Raw genomic sequence first — 19,874 nt, forward strand, 5'->3', positions numbered from 1 at the left:
GTGTAGCGAAAATCACTGTAGTGTACATAGTATATCCTTATTCTTAAGTAGTCAAGAACTACATTGTTTTAAGACACATCATCTGAAGACGATATGTCAAAAACTAGCACAGTCCAGTACAAAATCAATATTATTGGTCATGCATCCATTAGGCAAAGGCCAAGGAGAATTCCAGTGGCTAAGCAAGAGAAAGTGGAAAACCTTCTGAGGAACATGAAGCACCTAGGTGTAATCGAACTTTCGAGTAGCCCAATGAATTCATCGGTAGTGTTAGTTAGTTGGTCTAGAATCGATGACACTATCGATACCCCGGCAAATGCAAAATGCTTCTCTACGTTGGATCTAAAAAGTGGGTATTGGCAAGTGGAAGTCGACAAAGAAAAAACTGCTGTCTACAGGAACAGGTTAGCGGCGCTTCGATATCATGCTATTTGGCCTCTGTAATTCTCCAGCCACTTTCGACAGACTTATGGAGACTGAATTATAAGGGTTTACCTGGAAGACCTCTTTTGTAAACCTTGATGATGTTATTATATTGGGCAAGACGATTGAAGAACATGCGAAAAATGACGAGGAAGACAATCAGATGAGTAACCTAACCTAACCTAAAATTGAATCCCACTTCTGACATCATTTTGTACTGAACCATTATTTAGCGTAATTTTGTACAATAGCTTACAAACTTTGGCGACTTTGACGTTTCACTATAACTTTTATATATATTTTTTATATATTTATATATTTTTCTTGTTTCCCAAAATTTCCATAGAAATTCTAAGAACAGTGCAGAAGAAGAACATTATATAAGCTTCTAAGAACATGAAAGAGACAAATAGAAGATATTCTGGAAATATTATGAAACAAGTAAATAAATGTAGGAACTATGTATGCTAGGGTGTTTTTCGGGACAATACTTTTTAAAATTCCTACGACTTTTTTTTTTCGTGTCTTGAGCAATATAGGGAATAGAGCCATTTCCGCTCGACTCCCTGTACAAATAAATCAACGACTTACCTAACAGAAGGAGCGACGGAGCCGCCATCTTCGCCAACTGCCCTCTGGGCGAGGAACCTGGGCAAGTCCCCGGGCTCGGAGTGCTCCAGTAGGGCGCACATGGGCTCGTCCTGGCTGCAGAAGCCGACCACTCGCGCCAGGTTGGGGTCGCGAAGACCCGCCAGCCAACTGGTCTCCCTGAGGAACTCGTGCCTGGAACACGTGGGGTTGTTATTTTTTCGACACGCTTAAGAGGGGTGAGTGGATAATAAGAATTAATTTGGAGGGTAAACATCTCGATCCGAAATAATTGCGACGTGTTCGCGGTGGAAAACATGTAATCGCCTTGTGGCAATAATGAAGCATTTCAAAATAAATAAATTTATTTTAAACTCTCTAAGTATATCCACCGCTGTTAGATGAGTAGTCCTCAGCAAATTTTCGACAGAATTGTTCTAAAAACAGCCACGACATGTACTTACACCGATGTACTCATCAGAAGGCAAACACAGACAGATTGTATGCAGCAGGGAACGAATAAGGCATTTGCTGCGAGGGGTCTCAGTACTCTAATTCAATCTTTCCATGCGAATCATAATCAGAGTCAATACGGACGCAAGTGTTGTACGGAATAGTGAATTGGTAAAACCGATCAAATTTGATTTAGACGCAGGGTGCAGCGAGATGATTGCGACGGTGGATTGGGCCTGCTCTGTCTGGTTGTAATGGGGATTATGCTCGCGTGTTCCAGATGACGTTTTAACGAGAGGTTTACGGTTTTAAACGCTGCTTGGAAAATTCTGTATCGAGGTGTAATTACATGTATAGGTGCAACGACAGCGATCAATGTTGTTTTAAAAGAGCGGGATTAAAAGGACAATATTTTAAAAGAACGAACACTCACGCAATTTGAAATTTAAAATTATAACTAAAATTCAGAATATAAAGTGTCTCATAATTCACGCAAGATGTAATTTTGATGGAAAACACAGGTTTTTAATTGAAATTTATAAATATTTTATTGATTCATAAAGTATACAGTACAAATTACAAATTTCTTTATAAAAAGTAATTTGAGTTCCAAACTAACTCCAAAATCTGCTTAGAATGGAAGAAAGTCTGTTATTTGTGCATTAATTTATATTTAGACAAACTTTGTAATAAAATCTATAAAAATGTATTGCTGGTTGCCTATGTGCTATAGAACCCTCTTAAATATCTACACTATAATACCACAAGTATTACTTACGAAAGAGGACCTTTTTTATACTGTCTAAGATACATTATGAAACTTTGTTCTGTTCTTGTTGACAAATTGTTATGGTGTGTAGTTTCCTAATTATCATTAGCAAAATATTGTTAACATCGTCTCCGCGCCAGACATGGCTTACTTTACTCTTAATAACGTTAAGTGCAGAAGCAAATCAAATGTATCATTAAAAGGAAAATTTTAGGGTAGTCTTTTTTCATAAACACATTATATAAAGGCGGTTTTACGACTTTAAATGGATGGAATCTGTTTATATTCCCGCAATGGCGGCTATTTATAAAATATAATTACTGGGATTTCAAAGAATCTTTATAGCACAAACATCATCACTCGCGTATTTAGGCACAAACAGCATAATGGAATTTTTATTCGTTTAAATAAAATTTACGTTTTAATACTGCAAATGGAGGGTTTAATGAAATTAATTTTGTATAGGTATGTTTATTTATTTTGCACTCGCGGAAGACCCCGCTCTTATTTCGATACTTCGAGGGTTTACGAGAAACGTTAATTAAATAGGTAGATATACAGGCTGTCCCGGTACTTGATACGGGTTTTGGTTAACAAGTTACGGGCCCTCAAAAGTGGAAATTAAAAAGTTATTTTTATATACACTCTCTAAACTTAAGCAGGATGCAAATTTGGAGAAAAATGTACGGTGGATTTGATGCTCTAAAGAATTGAATAATAAACGGTGTCTGACTAATGAACTGTAATTTTTATTATTGTTATACTTTCAGTATATTAAATTAAAAAGGGCGATGCTTTAAATAAACCCACCATACTCGTAGATTTTTCTGTGTTGAAATCAATAATTTCCAATTTACACGAGAACTGTTAACTTTGGGTATAGGGAACTATAGTATCCTTTTAAAGTGAAAATTAATAACTTGAAAACTGTCACATTTTGGCACCTTATATGAAAATAGTCTAGAATTTGCTGTAGAATTAAAAAATGCATAAATATACATAGTGCTCCATTTGAGATAACAGAGATGATTATGACTTCCGGTATAACCGGAAGTGCGAGGAAGTTGATAAACCCCTGTATACAAATTTTCAGATTTCAATTCTGACTACTTTTTGAGATAATCCTACTGGTCCCTCTTCGTAATACAGCCGTATATAATTTTCATATAACTGCGATGATATTTGTGACATCAAAGTACAAAAACTTTGTTACCTTTTCGCATCTCCACAGCCTCTCCATAAGCTCTTCACGATAACCAGTTGTTTCTTGTGGAAAGAAGATCCACCGTTGAAGTCTGGAAGACCTTCTGCTTCGCACAGATGAACCTGCAGCAGAAATAAGTCTAACAGTTTTCTAAATACTTGAAAGTGAAACATTTATACTCTGAATGAAAATTCAAAGATTCTATGACTGATTAGATTAAACAGAAAGTTCATTGTCTTACGATAAAATGTTATTACAATCTCAGATAATCGTATTGTAAATGAATCTTCATGTAAATCAGTGCCAAATTGAATTAATACATATATGATTTATTCAGAAAACAAGCTAGGAATAAAACACGACGCAATAGCCGTTTCTTATTTGCCTTGATACGGCAGGAAAAAAGTCCTTCGACAATCAACGGGAGTTACACTCACAAATGCCGTATTTGCAGACCAAATTTATTTTTTCTCGGGAACCGCGTGTGTCTTCGACGCACCAGAATTTCAGCGTCAATATTGACTTGCAAGGGCAGAAAGAGGTAGGATATGTCAACTTATTGGACCCCTGGGCACATGAATGGGAGCCAGTATAAGATTTCGGCACGCACGGTCATTTGGCAGTTTCAAAAAGTCGGCTAACCTATTGTTTGTCCTTTCTTGTGCTTGATTCGAGATGGCGTTGCTTGCTAGCGTCTTGCAACTGACTGAGTTTTTTGATAATACGAGAATTTTTGCACACACCCGTACCTATTTTCTGTCATTTTATAAAATAAATTCAGATAATCCAACGACCACAGGAATAATAGTCTTGGGTAAGTACTGAAACTCAGTACTTAAAAATGTTCTTTTAATTCTCTGTTTTGGCGCTTGAAGGACTCCAATATCGCCGGTAAATCTTTATTGGAAAAACATGCCATTTCTTTCAATTAAACAAATTCGCAGGCACGTAGCGACGCCATTTTTATTTATCACCGTCCGTCCGGCGTTAAATGTCTAGACCGTGTTCAGCTGGTTCAATTATTCCGGAATAAGTAAGAGGAAATTCGTGTACAAGAACAGATGGGGAAATGTTTTTTACGTACACACGATTTTATGTTCCTTTTGTCCGTGAGGATTTTTAATACACCCGGTGGGTGGCATGGGGAATGCAAGAAGAAAAATAAAGGGTCTGCTCGCAATTGAAATAAGGAGGAATGAAAATAAATATGTGGCGGAGGGACATAAAAAGAGGCCGGGTGGGTAAGATGGATGGTGGAGATATACGAGATGTATGGAAGTCAAAGTGGTGATGTAAACAGTAAAAGAAGTACGCATTAGTCTGTGCTAGCGCACAAATCTGGCTGCTTGGCGATGAAGTTGTTTGTGTTTTTTGAAATTTGATGGAGATCAATGGACAATATTGCAAGAGTAGCAATTTATATTTAGATTTGGTTATAGTAATGCAATAGTTGGAACTGACATAATAGATGTTATAACTACAGGGTGTTAGAAGTTTGACTGCCTTAATTTTAACAGACGAAAAAAATGATCAAAATCTCCAACTTGATGTACAAAAGTTCGATTAATTAAGGAATATTCACTTCAGCTTGCATATAATACGATAAAATACAATGTTATATGTTTTTTGAACTTCTTTGACATAAATTTAAGATTCGATAAAATTCATATCGAGCAATGTGACAACGGCACGGCAGATAACACGAGCTACTAAGCTGTTCAGAAATACGAAATTCAGTGGATATCTGGAATTGGACCGTGTCTGAGTGTTTTTTGCATACCACTATTTCCTTTTTTTCGAAAGTGTTGTGCGTGCATCGAAAATGAGAATGGAAATTTTGAGCATATTATGTTGTAGTTTGTTTTGTACTTGACCGTTGAAAAATAACTGAATTTTGCTTTTTGGTAAGTACCTAAATTATTTTTAATACATCTGATTATTTGGACGACGTGAATCTTTAGGTACTTTAATTACATATTTTTCAAATACGTAATTTGACTAAAAGATAAGTTCCTGTTTTAAGACATTCATAATTATTAATATTCGTGCTAAAATTTAAGCACAGCACTGTCTTCGTACTACAAAATCGATACATTTTATTTTATTTATATAAAAATGGAAAACAATTGCCTTGAAATTTACTAAACGTTTCACAATAATAGTTGTTTACATTTTTTCCGTAGGACAAGTCGGCCGCGTGCACACGTGGTATGCACCAGCTGTGTAGCGTTAGGTTAAGCGCTGTTGTCACGTTGTGATGAAACTCCCCAATATTAATACTCGCTGTATTTTGAAAACTGTTAATCTTACGTAATATACAACTTTTTTGTTCATTTATGACTTTAGTACTCATGCTGAAGGAATGGCAGGCAAACTTCTAAACCATCAATCGTGAAGTTTTCTTATAATTACACTGGATTTTCAGAAAGTACAACTGCAATCATTCGTAGTTATTTGTCAGATAGATTTCAGTATGTAGAAACAGAGGTAACTCATCTAAACAGAGTATGGTGTATAGAGAGTACCGCAAGGATCCATACTAGGGCCTGTTCTATTTACTATTTATGTAGTATTTTCATAGGTTGCCGTTACTAGCAGAGGAACGTGAACATTACATTTTAAAATATCACTACGTACAAGTATAATCGAAATACTGGATGTATTACAAGCTCTATGACAAATTTTGACAGACGGTAGCTGGGTTAATTTCAAATAATTTTTCTTGTACGAACATAGGTCCGATGCGTTTTTGTTTAGAAGTTACAAGCATTTTAAAAAATAATTTCATATTCAATCGAAGTAGCCTGATAAATAAAAGTGGTGGTTGCTATAACAATAATAGCACGAGGCTTTTTTAGAGACTAGGGAAGAAACTTAAACCTCAAAAACGGACAGAGAGGAAAGAATGAGGACCCCTATGATATCAGTACTGATCATTATCGACGATCTAACATCACAAGAGTACTGAATCTTTCCGCACTGTTGTCTGTTTTTGAGGTTGAAAGTTTTTCCACAAAGAGTTCGTCTTTTATCTTCTAAAAAACTCGTGTGTCCTACATAGAAAACGTTGTGTTTTGCAATTTCATAACACTGCGGATTTGCCAAGATTTGTACAAAATTCGCCCAAATTTTTGTCTGTCCATTTTGCTGGAGGCCTCTTAGGAAAAAAAAGTTCTTGAACTTGAACAACAACGTTTTGATTTGATTCTAAAAAAGGCACCGACTTACAGTGATGATAATAATAGACTTTTTTTCTGGAGTGGGCACGGCTTTCTAGGGTGGGCCATGCACACCCCTGCCCCCCTCTAGCTACGCCCATGTTTACAAACAAAATTTCACTTCAGATCTGTCATAACCTAACTAACTGGCATATACGAGTAAACAAGCAACAACAGCCACAATAATATCCTCACAGTTGACAAATCTTACTCACCATGCCGAAGTCACCCTCGCCCAGCTTCTCCAGCAGTCTGAGCCTGTGCCTGGGGAAGTCTAACAGATGGGCGACTCCTTCCAGCGGTGGTCCTTCGGGCAGCTTAATCGGAGTGAATCGACCCGGCGTGAAATGTTGCTCCCGTCGCTCGCCCTGGAACGAAATGCATTATTTATTTCACGGATTGATGGTGGCCATCGCCGCCGCCGCTACCGCCGCCACCGCCGCCGCCGCTTTAGGTCGCGTTAATTGGTTCTTGGTGATTTGGGTCGAGCGATGGACGTAGGGAGCAATTCGGTCGCATTGGGACCTTTTGATTAATTGTGATGATTGCGGGCGTTTTAAAATTTTAGGTGTGCAAGTGATATGCTTTATAGATATCCACATTACATTTAAAAATAAGTATATGTTAAATATACAGGGTGTTTCATAATGACGTGCAAGTATTTTAAGGAGGTGTTTAGAAAGTAATTTTAGGAGGACTTCCAATATATTTTTTTGATTTGAGCCCCCCCCCTCCCTCCTCCCTGAGAAAATATTCAAAAAACAAAATGACCGAAAAAATTAACTTTAATTTTTTTTCACGAAAACGGTTAAACTTAGAAATTTGAATTTTGGTACACCTTAACAACTAGTTGATGGTAAACTAATGGAAAAAATTAAGGGATAAAAAAAAAATCTAAATTTTCGGCGATTTTTCAAATGGCTGTATCTTTGATAAAAATGGTCGTATTGGAGTAAAAAAAATTCTAATTTTTGGATCTTGCAAAAAAATTTTTTTTCAACTAACACGTATCGCGCAATCTTAATGAATATCATGAAACACAATTTTTCGAAATTTTTTTCAATCTTACTTTTGGTGTACGGACTTTAAAAAAATTTTTTCCAACTTAACCACCTTATGGATTAGATAGGTTGTTCATTTAGCTTCAATTTCTTTTTTTTTTTCGGTCACGATACGACCATTTCTCGCTGAGCTATCGGATTTTGAATGAAAATGGATCATTTTCTCTTTGTTCATCGATATCTCAGAAACCAATGGTTGCGCAGAAAATCGACGGTGGTTTTCAGAAACTTGAATGAATTATCTACAAGGTCCTGGCACGGTTTTTTAGAAAAAAAAAATTTTTAATCCTTAACATGACTGAAAAATCGTAAAAAATAGGACATTTAGGAGTCTTTTAGAAAATCACGTGCCACATTGAGAATATTGGGAAAATGACTATTGTTAAGTGTGCCTTTTACAGGTCATTGTACCCCTAAAAGTCCTACAGTTTCAATTCGTTCCATTAAGCCGTTTTTTTGTTTCATTCGATTGAATTTTTAAAGAAATTAAAGGATCACGTTTTTTTGCCTTTAAATGCTCATAATCTGTTAAAAAATGAAAAAAAAAATTCCTGATTCTTTTTACATTCTTATTGCAGAAAGCGTTTGAAATTATGAAAAAAAATTGTTCATGTTACGGATAAAAAAAAAAATTTCTAAAAAACCGTGCCAGGACCTTGTAGAGAATTCATTCAAGTTTCTGTGCAACCATTGGTTTCTGTTCCGCAACATTTTTTCTTATATGAACCGATTCGTTTTTGTTTAGAAGTTGTAGGCATTTAAAAAAATATTCTTAGCGTTAAGGTGCTAAATAAAAAATGCATGCTATCTATCAAAGTTTCTCATAGAGCTTAGAGAACACCCTGTATATAGAACTAATAAAAAATCTCTACATTTCAAATGTTATCACAAGAAAATTTCCATACATTTGTTTCTAAGTATGAAAATAAAAAATATAGGGGGGCGGAATGCTATGTACGTATAGCGATTTGTGTAAGCAGGCTCAGCTGAGCTATCGATGGATTCAGCAGTTCCAAAAATGTTTCCTCGTACTATTCGAATATCTTCTCCAAGTTGCAAATACCCTAGATATATTAATCTAGTCAATGGTCGTATTTTGTACAAAAAAAACTTAAGAAAACTTTCTACCGTCATCTGCTAAAAAATGTATTTACGGTTCCGACCTTTTCTGGAATTCTCCAGGCGTTCTTTTATAGTTCTCGGCAGCATACAATTTCACAAAACGTTACTAGACACTACATAAACGTATAGCTGTAGCAGCTGCATATTTCATTGCAGTTAATATTTAAATTTTACTTACGTCTTCCTGCATTTTTGTTTAGAGTCCGTTCCGTAGGTTTTATCCTCCTCGCGGGTTCCCGTACGCCAAATAAAGCGAGCAAAAAATTTTACAGCCATTTAAGACAAAAACCGCCGTAAATCCCCATCCTGGCCTCTCTCTCGGTATTCAGTCAGCCGGGCCACTTTTTACACCAACTAAATTATGTACATCATCGCGCCCAACACGGGCACTAAAATATAACCACGGTTATATAATACAGTAATTTCAGTAAGTCCGCAGGTTTTACGAGCAACGTATACGTAATAAAAAATAAACAATACATTTCTTCGCCGTTACCCACATAAATTGAAAAAGATTATCATGTTCATGCATTACAAATACGGAACTGGAAGATGTGCACTTCGCTGATAGGACCATGTATCATCCCTCCCGTTCCGCAACTGGTCCCACTGAAAAATGCATGGCACCAAGTGGCTGAATGATATATTTTTGCTAAGCGGACCGTCTCTATTACGTGACAATATACGTAGGGTGGGAAGTGGGAGGGGAAAAACGCATCTCGGTATCTCATGAAAAAGGTTTTAGTCCAACCAAATTATAATTGGAGAAAAAAAAAATTGTTACTTGTACTTTTATAAGTGGAAATGGTAAAAAGGTTTATAATAAACCTAAAAAAATAAATGCATGAGCAGGGGTGGCGGGGGGTTGATTTAGAGGGTTAAAAATTTGTGAAAAATTGTATCATTGGGATTTCTGGTGAAAGTTGACGTCAAACAAAAAAGTATTCAATGCAAAAGTTGTAGATCATGCAAAAATCTACAACTTTTGTAGAGGTCACTTTTTACGATAACCTCAAAATTTCCGAGAAAAATGCGAAAAACAGGTTTTTTCTTATTTTTCATTTTTTATTTCTCATTTCCCCAAAAATAATAATTTTGACGAAACTTGGTGAATGTATACCTTTCTGTGTCTTAAATAACCCCAAATCTTTTTAGATAAAAAAATCAAGAAGTTTCCGAGATATTCATTTTTTCCGGTCTGAAACACTTTTTCTTTAAAGAAAATTTCTACTTAGGAAAATCATCGTACAGAGGTCTGCCGGTGATATTTTTTTTCGTTTTGACATATACTTTTTAGTGAAATAAAGAAATCTGTAATCAAGTTCAAAAACATGCTCAAAAATATCTGACTGGAAAGTCTACTGTTGATGCGCAATCCGAAAACCTGAAATTTTGCAAAATCGTTTTATTTTTTCTGGCTCTATTTGAAAACGAATTTTAAAAATAAATTGCATATTTACATTACCATAAAAATAGCAGCGACATATTTAAAAAAATTAACCTGATGGTGGCCCCTCGAAGACGAAACGTCGGATCGGAAAAATGTTGACGCCATTGTATAGAGCGAAAAAAGTGGCATTGTAAATATGCAATTTATTTTAAAATTCGTTATCAAATAAAGTCAGGAAAGAAAATTAAACAATTTTGCAAAATTTTGGGTTTTTCCGGATATCTCCGGAACTACTCGGAATTTTAAAACTTTCTAAACGGCATATTGTTAGGTATAAAAAAACTAAACTTTCTTCTAATCTGAGCCACCCCGTATTTCTTACCGTTTTCTAGATCCTAATACTATCCCATCCTTATCTTGGACACACTGTATATCTATGAATTTTTCAAAATTAAAAAAAAATAAGTACACTAATAGATCCTACGGAAAAAAAAATTATTTATTTTATTTATTCATTATTCGATTTATGTTTATAGCAATACTGTACAAAAATAAAGTTTTCGGTCAGACAATGAAACAGTTTTTCTTGTATTTTTTCCGTAAAATTGAATGGTGTAATCAGTTTCTGATTTTTTTTTTAAATTTAAACAAAATATCAACAATTACTGAGAAATTCATTGTTGCAAGTAATTTTTTATTTATTTGCATTTTTTAGCATGTTTTTGAACTGTGATTATAGACTTCTTTATTTCACCAAAAAGTATGTCACAACGAAAAAAATTATCACCGTCAAAACTCTGTACGATGATTTTCCTCAGTAGAATTTTTTGAAAAAAGTGTTTCAGACCGGAAAAAATGAATATCTCGGAAACTTCTTGATTTTTTTATCTAAAAAAAATTGTTGTTATTTAAGACACAGAAAGGTATACTTTCACAAAGTTTTGTCAAAATTAAGTTATTTTTGCGGAAATGGGAAATAAAAAACGAAAAATAAAAAGAAAACCTGCTTTTCGCATTTTTCTCCGAAATTTTGAGGTTATCTTCAAAAGTGACTTCTACAAAAGTTGTAGATTTTTGCAACATCTACAATTTTTATATTACATACTTTTTTGTTTGACGTCAACTTTCGCCAGAAATCCCAATGATACAATTTTTCAAAAATTATCAACCCCCCAAACCTACTCTCCGCCACCCCTGCTCACGCATTTATTTTTTTTAGGTTTATTATAAGCCGTTTTACCATTTCAACTTATAAAAGTCCAGGTAACAATTTTCTTTTTCGGTCTATTTGTTTAAAATGAGATTCTCTATACAGAGCGTTATTATACATTATTTACTGTAAAATTGATTGAATTTCACTGAAAATGCTTCCGCGAATAATACCGCCATCGCATTTAATTTTTGCCAGGTATATTTATCGGAATTATCTTTTGTCGAGGAAGCCCTTAATTCTCTCCGTAAATTGCAGTTAACTATTGCGGAAACTATTCTGAAAGCTCGGCGTAATAGTGTAATAGTGCTAATAGTTTTCAGAAATGCGAGGAACTTTAACGCGAGCGAAATCGCGACGTTCTGGCTGCAGCGGAACAGCCCTGAATAGTTCAACTTTGCAGGAGGTTGTTAAGATAAGTTCTGATCTCACACATACAGAAAAAGCCGGCAGATATCTGTAATTAATGGAAGTTGTTAAAACTAACATCGGGACAATGAGAGAGGTTGCGCCGGAATATGTTGCTGTGCTGAAAGGTGGAACTCCAGGAAAGCTGTTCCTGATACGAGCCTGTAAAGATGTAATTGGTTTTTTTCGAAAATTATAATTGTAAAATGCTGTCTTTTACATGACGTTTATCTAATGTTGATAATGTTTTTTGTATACAAAACGTAAATAGTTATTTTTTATATTGATTGATATGTAAGATTACTAAAAATTGTACAAGGTGTCCCACTAAGGTCGGCGAGGTACGATATTAGAGAAAGTATAGGCCCTAGAGCTTCGAGAAAAAAATTTATTTGAGACAGAGTTTTGATCATTTATTTTAATAACTATTACCCTTTACTGGTTACGATATGAACAAATAATAATATCAACTAATAAATAAAAATACGTATTATACCAACAACATACCCCGCCAAGGAATGCTCTGCTCGGCACTGGTAAAGCGGCAAAGCTAAGTGAACCCGTCTACCATGCAAAAAAATTATTTACGACCTAGTAGACCAATGCAGGTTTGCTTTGTTGACCAGCGCGCCGCCGTCAATTCTACGTCAGGCGGACTAGTTTACCAATGCCAGACTCGCCGAATTGCTATTCGAGTATAAATTACGAGACACATCATGGTCAAATCATAAGAAGAAATTTCAGGAGAGGTGCATACGGTCCCGTGCTTTAAGATTTACAGGTTCCAATTGACATCTTAACAACTATACAAAAAACCTACTTTCCTAGTCGACAACGACCAAAATTTCACAGCTTGGAAACGTTCCATCTTAGATATTTGACGTGAATTGATGAAAGTTGGGCTGAATGAGTGAAAATGACTTAAGGGATAAAAATTAGCCGAGTTGTCTGACCCTTCCTGTATATTTATGAATGTTATGTTTTTTTTTTACTAACTTTGATTTAAATATACGAATAAAAGTGTCGATTTACATAGACTTGTGTTAGTCAACCTACCAAATTAATCGCGTATGTGATTTTACAAAAACATTTTTATGAGTGTAAGCGTGGAAAACAGGAACATCGTCCTGCCCCTCGGGTCCATGTGTTGAGGGCTCCTTCCTCGCAATCCCAGCTGCGGTGTATGTCCCATCGACGGAGACGACCCTTCTCGTTTTACTCCCAGGGCCCCAGGTGGCTTCACCGCGCCTACTACTCCGTCACTGACATCCTGAGGGGCTTGTCCGAAGGAAGTTTATGCGGAATACTTCCCGCGACTCCATATTACATTTAATAATGTCGGCCTTATGTAGAATAATTTGTTTCGAAATGCTCCCTCGGTGTAATTCTGGAAGTTTTTAAATTTAATTTCGAGCGGTCGACGCAATCTCGCCGCACGAGGAACTCGTCAGGGAAGTTTTTCCATTTTCTAGGCGCGTACGATGAATCTGGTCGTAAAGAAACGTTATCCGATGTATCGCGCGGGCGAAGCTCGCAGTGGATATTATGAATTCTTTCTGGCAACTTCATGGGTGTCGACATCTACGACAGCTTTTTTGTTGCTGAATCGTCTGTTTTGCTTTGTTCAGCAAAATCGGAGCATCTTCAGCATTTTTGTCAGCCATATTGGATCCGCCATTTTGAATTTCTAAATTTTGAGTAAGGATTCGAAATCAGCGACCTCGAAAACCTATTAATACCAAATTTCAGCACAATCAGAGCATCTTCAACATTTTTGTACGCCATATTGGATCCGCCATTTTGAATATCAAAATTTTGAGTACGGATTCGAAATCAGCGACCCCAAAAACCTTGGCGCACCATATTTCATAGCAATTAGAACACTTTTAGTATCTTGGCCATTTTTTCAGGTTCCTGGCCCACAGTGGGCCGCGCTGATCCAGAAACTCGCTGTATACATTGTCAAATATTGCTTCCAACAAAAGAGCAAAAGAAGCGATAGATACCTCCTGCGTCCTCTTATCTTTTAAAGATACACTAACCCAGCAGGCCTGATCAAACGCGGATACCGCGCTCCATTTCCACGATAATTGCAGTATCATTATGCCTTTTTAGCACTCCAGTTCCGCGATAAGGGGCGATGCGACATGGGGGAATGAAACCCGCTAAACCGTAGGCAACATAAGAAAAGCAACAAGTTTTTCCATCGTAAAAAAACGCCATCCAGATAAAAGATAAATGGAGAAATGGTAATAAAGTTCGGGTTATCTGACGGAACATCTCCCGTTTTACGTCTAATAAGGCATAATAACGTCGACCGTAAATCGTAATTTACTCCTTTTATTAAACATTTTTCACGTTTTTCGTTTTAATAACAGACGGCTTTCGTTAAGAGCAAACATTACAGAATTATGAGTGTGTCAGCTATATCAACATCTACGATTCATGAACGTAATGCGTATTTTTAAACCATTTTGGTAAAACATCAAAACTATTTAATGAATTGGAATTAATACATCTGTTCTTTTCTTGCAACAGTTCGATTTGAACCTCCTAATGTGGTTTCCCTCAACTTTTGTTGTGCTCATGTTGATGGGAAGACTATGACAACTTTAGTTTATGCAGTTTGTAAGGATAACTTAAACATCTGCTGTGATTCTTTAATTTTTGTGACCACATTAAAAAGACTACTTGGATTATTTGTATCTGAACATTTTAGAAGTCATATCAGACTAGTGTCCACCTTAAGCGGACGCCTTACCCTGACGGAATAGTGCTTTTTTGTACAGAAATAGTTTGCCCACTCTCGACAGACTCTCGGTACATATTTCCATCTCACTTTCGGTGGTGTACCACATTCGCAATGCTAGGAAGACATTATCATGCGAGTTGCACCGACAAGGGTTCGGCACGTACCTTTATAATGTCCGTGGCGGCGTAGTAGTTCTCGGGGGCGGGGATGGACCCATTAGGCGTGTTGTTGGGCGCCTGGTAGTTCTGGACGTCGTAGGTGGGCGGCCGGGACGACGGCGGGGGCGGCGGCGTCAAGTTGTAGAACGACGGCGACGAGAACTTCAGGTCCTCCTGGAAGCTGTTCACGCTCGTGAAATCTGTAAGAGGAACGTTTATTGGTTGTTTGTCATACAAGTACATTTTTTATATGTAGAAGAATGCAAGGTGTCTTGAAATACTTCAGATGGACTGTAATATTTGCTGGAAGGGCAACGGGGTTCCTATATAACAGCGTTCGTATAAATTAGAAGACCGCAACACGTATTAGATCTTGTCGAGGAATACCTGAGCCTCAGTACCCGCGACATTGCACGTGAAATGGAGGTTTCAAACACTACTGTGTGTTGGTTGTTACGGAAATAGCAGCTGCTTCCTTATCATGAACAACGTATGCACATTTAAAAAAGGAATTATAAAATGTTTAGTTTACATAAATTCTACTCAAATTTTCGCCGATGTTCTGAAAAACAAAAACGTTCCAAAAACGACACAATTTGCTTAACGATGTCGATGTTCCTTCCGTAGGAAAGTCGCCTGTGAAAAAACAAAATGCATCGCCCCACATCAAACACGACGAACTAAACCGACGAAACGCCCGTAGAACGCGTTGCCAGCCGACTTTGGGGCTTCGGCAGCGTATTTGCGTCTCCCAAATTGGTTTTTGAGATAACCGGCTGCGAGGAAACATCCCGGACCTCAAGGTGATAGACAGTTGGTATTTTTCATGTCTCATCTAACACGCGTATTCCTATTAAACATGAATATCCCGCGCAACACATGAATCTCTTATGATTTACAAGGCAGGTAAGCCGTGATAAATAAACCTACACGGGCGTTAAATTATTTCCAGGTGGAATTTCAGCGGTGGCAGCGTTATAACAGCGTATATGTTTCTGTAATGCCTTTCTTTATAAAAGATGGGGAATACTTGGTGGCATCGTCAACGTAAATTGGCAATATGTGCGACGGAATTAACCTTGTTTCGCTCTCTCGCAAGACAGAAGTGAGCAAAGAAATAATTTTTCATTAAGGGCACGAAAAAATCTTCGTCTGCGTTGTAACTTACTAAGCCCCTTGCTGAATATACAAATCTACTAAACACGTTGTTTATTTTTACCAAAAAAAGGTGCAAAGTGAGATCTCTAAAGTAGCCACTAATATTTGTCACAGTCTTCATTATGTTTTATTTTCAGTTCCCTGTCAACGTATCTTAAAGACACTAATACGATTGTCTGTTTGCTAGCTTCTGTTTATTTAACTCGTCTACACTTGGGACACTGCTACCGAATTCGAGCTCTCGACTCATTCCTGGGGCTGTCCCGTTGCTTAATTGCGTAAAAGAGCATGCCAACTGTCACGGTTGGAGATGTAAATGTCGAGAACCTGTAGATCTTCTCCGAGGAACAACTGCTCTCCGGCAAATGGAATCACGTCCTCGTACTTAAATACTTCACAATCTCTTATGAATATTCCGCTGTCTATTGGGGAAGGCACTGTTTAATAAAAACGGCTCATTTCGAGTACGTTGCGTCCTTAAATACTGGAGTGCTTAATTCACTGACAGCTTCTCAAAATTAAAACATTATACAATATTCCGAGCACCTAGATGTGCTTCTTATTACAAAATTTCCTTCGGGTATTGTATTGTTCCTTGAATTCAAATTTTGTTCAAGTCTCTCTCATTATGCAATTGGATTGTGCGCTGTATTTCTCAACTGAATGTTAAGGAAGGAATTTGGATGATTTATGTTGAACCATTATTTACGCGAAAGTTTTTAATAACAATTAAAACAAAACAAACAAACAAAATAAAGAAGACACAACGGATTCGAAGAAACATTACTAATTAATTTACACGCGATAACGCAATCCAAGATTCGGAGAACCCAACGCGAGTTCATAGCAAAATTTGGAAAGACTATCCATTATTAAATTAACCTGGAGAAAACTGCCTTTTTTCAGAGACCTCTCCTGAATTCGACACCTCTCTTCGACACGCCCATTTCTTGTGTACGGAAGTTTCGGTTCTTATCTTATTGGCGGGATCCCTGAATATCGGGGGTTGGAATGGCTTAATTATACCACGTTAATACCTAATTGATTGAATTTACAATTGTATGGATAATTTTGTGACTAAACTGAACTTACAAGTAACCCTACACATCCCTCTTGTGACTCCGTATAGCAACACGGGACACAGTAGTCAATCTCATTTAATCTATTCTTATAGATTGGAAAATCCGCCTAAAAACCAGCTATTTGATCTATTATTATTTTCCCCACAACATTCTAACAACTTATTTATATATCTTGGAATTCCTACGACTTTTCGAATGTATTTCGCGCGTTATTAGAAATACCGATTTTTCCCTTCGCCACGGGCTAAACCGACGCAATTAGTCGATACCAGATGCCCAACACATGTCCCCGACGATCTAAGTCTACTTGTTCAAAATTATCGCTAAAAAATCATCATGAGGCCTTCTCCGAAGGACTGCGATGGTCGAGCTTTGCGAATTTATTACTCCCGGTGACAAGAGGCACTAGTTTCTCAACGACTTTATGGCGACGCTAAACCTACTGAAGACCCTTTTCAATACTTATTGTTGACTGACTTGACCCATCCATTCCGAGAACTAATAATCTATCACAAGTCCCGGCTTTTGTTACAGTTAAGAGCAAAACTAAATACCTTCCTAGGGTAATGTATGCAGAAAGCTAACCAACACGAATAAGAATCGTCATCATCCAGCCCAGAGACAAGGTCATCGAGCTGATGTCATATTAGAGCTAGGACACTTCGATGAGGAGCTACACCCTCAGAATAAATGGATATACTGAGAAATGTTAAATTAGCCTTCACTAACCTGTATATTCTCCACTTTTGCTAGACGATATGGCGTCCTTCTTCAGCAGACACCCGTATTCTTGTTTGGCATTAGGCAATAGCTTGTAAGGTTCGTGGTAAACGGAAGAGTTCTCGCTATCCGATTCTTCACCTGCCACGTGACCATACAGATTACACTTCTTCTGCTTCTTGGAATCGACGCTGCTTATCGTGTTGCCTTTGCTTTTCACAGACAGCCTGGATCTTGATAGCCCGTTGTTGATGATGGGGGTAGACATGTGCTTGAGATCCTTCATGTTTATCGTTGTGGGTTTTGTGCTGCTGGACACCAAAGCTGTGTGCTTGTGAAGAAGAGCCACCTGGAAATTTGAGAATAATTTTATATTGGCTTTACATAGTAAACAATTTTGAGGTAATGAAATTACATGGGTAGGACAAGGACAGTAATGAGAAGCATGTGCAACAGAGGATGGAGAAGAAAACGCGTCTGCTCTTACTTTCTTTCTACCCCTTCTGATCATTAGAAATACGGTACATGCTAACAGGAGCACAATCATCGCCAAAGCTCCTGTAATAAGGCCTATGTATGCTTGAGTACTGCTAGTAGGGCTCGTGGCGGGTGTGACCTCTTTCCTGGCATGGGTCGTCTCTCCACTGGACGAGCCTGGTGCAGTCGTTGACACCGTCGTCTCAGGTAGTAGGTAGTACCTTTGAAGGTCGTCTTCAGTGAGGTTGTTGGGAAGAGCGACTGGAAAAAATAGAATAATTTGAGTATTTTACAATGAATCAGTAGAAAACTGTTTTATAATTTATCCTCGAAATCATACAACAAATATTTCGTTCCCGTTGCTTATAAATCGCAACTTCCCACTTGAAAATTTGTTTCGTCCTGGAGATATAAGCCTTTCCAGTTCAGAAACAATTTATTCCCTTTTTAAAACTTTTCCGGAACGTCCGCATATAAACTCGAATTTCCTACTATTGTTACTCTGCCCAACTCTATCCCGAAACTATTTTGCTGCCAATTAAAGTAGATAATTTCAGCGTTAAGTTTTTTATTTCTCTTCTGCTTAGTTGATTAATAGGAAACGGTTAGTTCTGGGATCTGTGTAAGTTTGATTTGATTAAAAGGGTGAATCGTAATTTAGTTTAAGTGGTTACTGTGGAGGGATTGTAAAATTCGAAAGCGATTGGTTCGTTCCTAGAGTGTTTTGTAAATAGCAATGTTGATTAACCGATAAAAGAAAGCCTAGTGGATATGTTCTATTAATAATATACCACCCCCTCTATCATACAATTTTTTATTTTCTTGGAAAGATCATATAAAATATACAGAATGCAATTTTCAAATGGTAGTTTCCGTATAAATATAACCCTCATTCAAAGTTATTCCCTGTGTAAGACATTAACATGAATTTAATAGTAAGCACAGCCAACGTCTTACTTTATCTCACATCCCTGTGCGTTGCAAGTAACATCCGGTGTTGACTAGATACTGAGAACTGAGTTACCTTTGAGCAGACAAAGCAATTATCCCTCTTCTGATTAGGTCCCAAGTGCGCACAGAGCTAGATATTATAACAATGATCAACAAACAATTATGTGGGGGGGTTTACTTTAATTTCAAAGGTAAACAGCGACGTGCCCGCTTTCCACATGCCGGGGTTGCTACCCTCTGGGCTGTTTACCGCCAACGATTCAATACTTCTGTTTACTGCGTATTACATTACACACACACAGGAACCTCCAAACCGAACCTTTTGTTTGACTTGGATCCGTATCGAAAAATACAAATTCGGTGGTTCAACAAATCGCGCAACCCATTCCACAAAGTTTGGTTTTTCATTACGTCGCTGTAACGGACCCCTTTTTGCTAGTCCCAACGTCATTATTAATTAGATTATTAAAGCAGATATTTATTACTAAAATTCTACATGCCTGTTCGTCAATGTCGTGCTCCCATTATAGTAAATAGACTATTAATACATTTTTTTAAGGAGGTAAGTGGATTTTACCGTAGAAGTGGATGTTGCTATGAACAATGGGAGGTAAGTGAGGTAACTTACCTCCCTAGGGAAAAAAAGCGATTTCGAGTTATAAATGCATATTTTATGTACAAATAAATAGAAATATTTGATGAATATTACATTTTATTGATTATTGTGAAT

General features: G+C 37.1%; 1 protein-coding gene across 1 annotated transcript in view; it reads right to left on the minus strand.

Moving 5' to 3' along the window:
- Positions 1–1,014: 1,014 nt before the first annotated feature.
- The window catches only part of LOC108914888 (epithelial discoidin domain-containing receptor 1-like), a gene marked incomplete at its 3' end in the record, with an annotated part of 120,461 nt that continues 101,601 nt past the window's right edge, over positions 1,015–19,874 (minus strand). Inside the window, exons 7-12 of the mRNA XM_018720803.1 lie at positions 18,204–18,454; positions 17,726–18,065; positions 14,763–14,956; positions 6,871–7,023; positions 3,447–3,559; positions 1,015–1,206 (exon numbers count right to left, since the gene is read on the minus strand). Coding sequence (XP_018576319.1) covers positions 1,015–1,206; positions 3,447–3,559; positions 6,871–7,023; positions 14,763–14,956; positions 17,726–18,065; positions 18,204–18,454 — 1,243 coding nt within the window. The remainder of the gene's footprint in view (positions 1,207–3,446; positions 3,560–6,870; positions 7,024–14,762; positions 14,957–17,725; positions 18,066–18,203; positions 18,455–19,874) is intronic.

This window comes from Anoplophora glabripennis, unplaced genomic scaffold (assembly GCF_000390285.2).
Source record: "Anoplophora glabripennis isolate ALB-LARVAE unplaced genomic scaffold, Agla_2.0 scaffold594, whole genome shotgun sequence".
NCBI lineage: Eukaryota > Metazoa > Arthropoda > Insecta > Coleoptera > Cerambycidae > Anoplophora > Anoplophora glabripennis.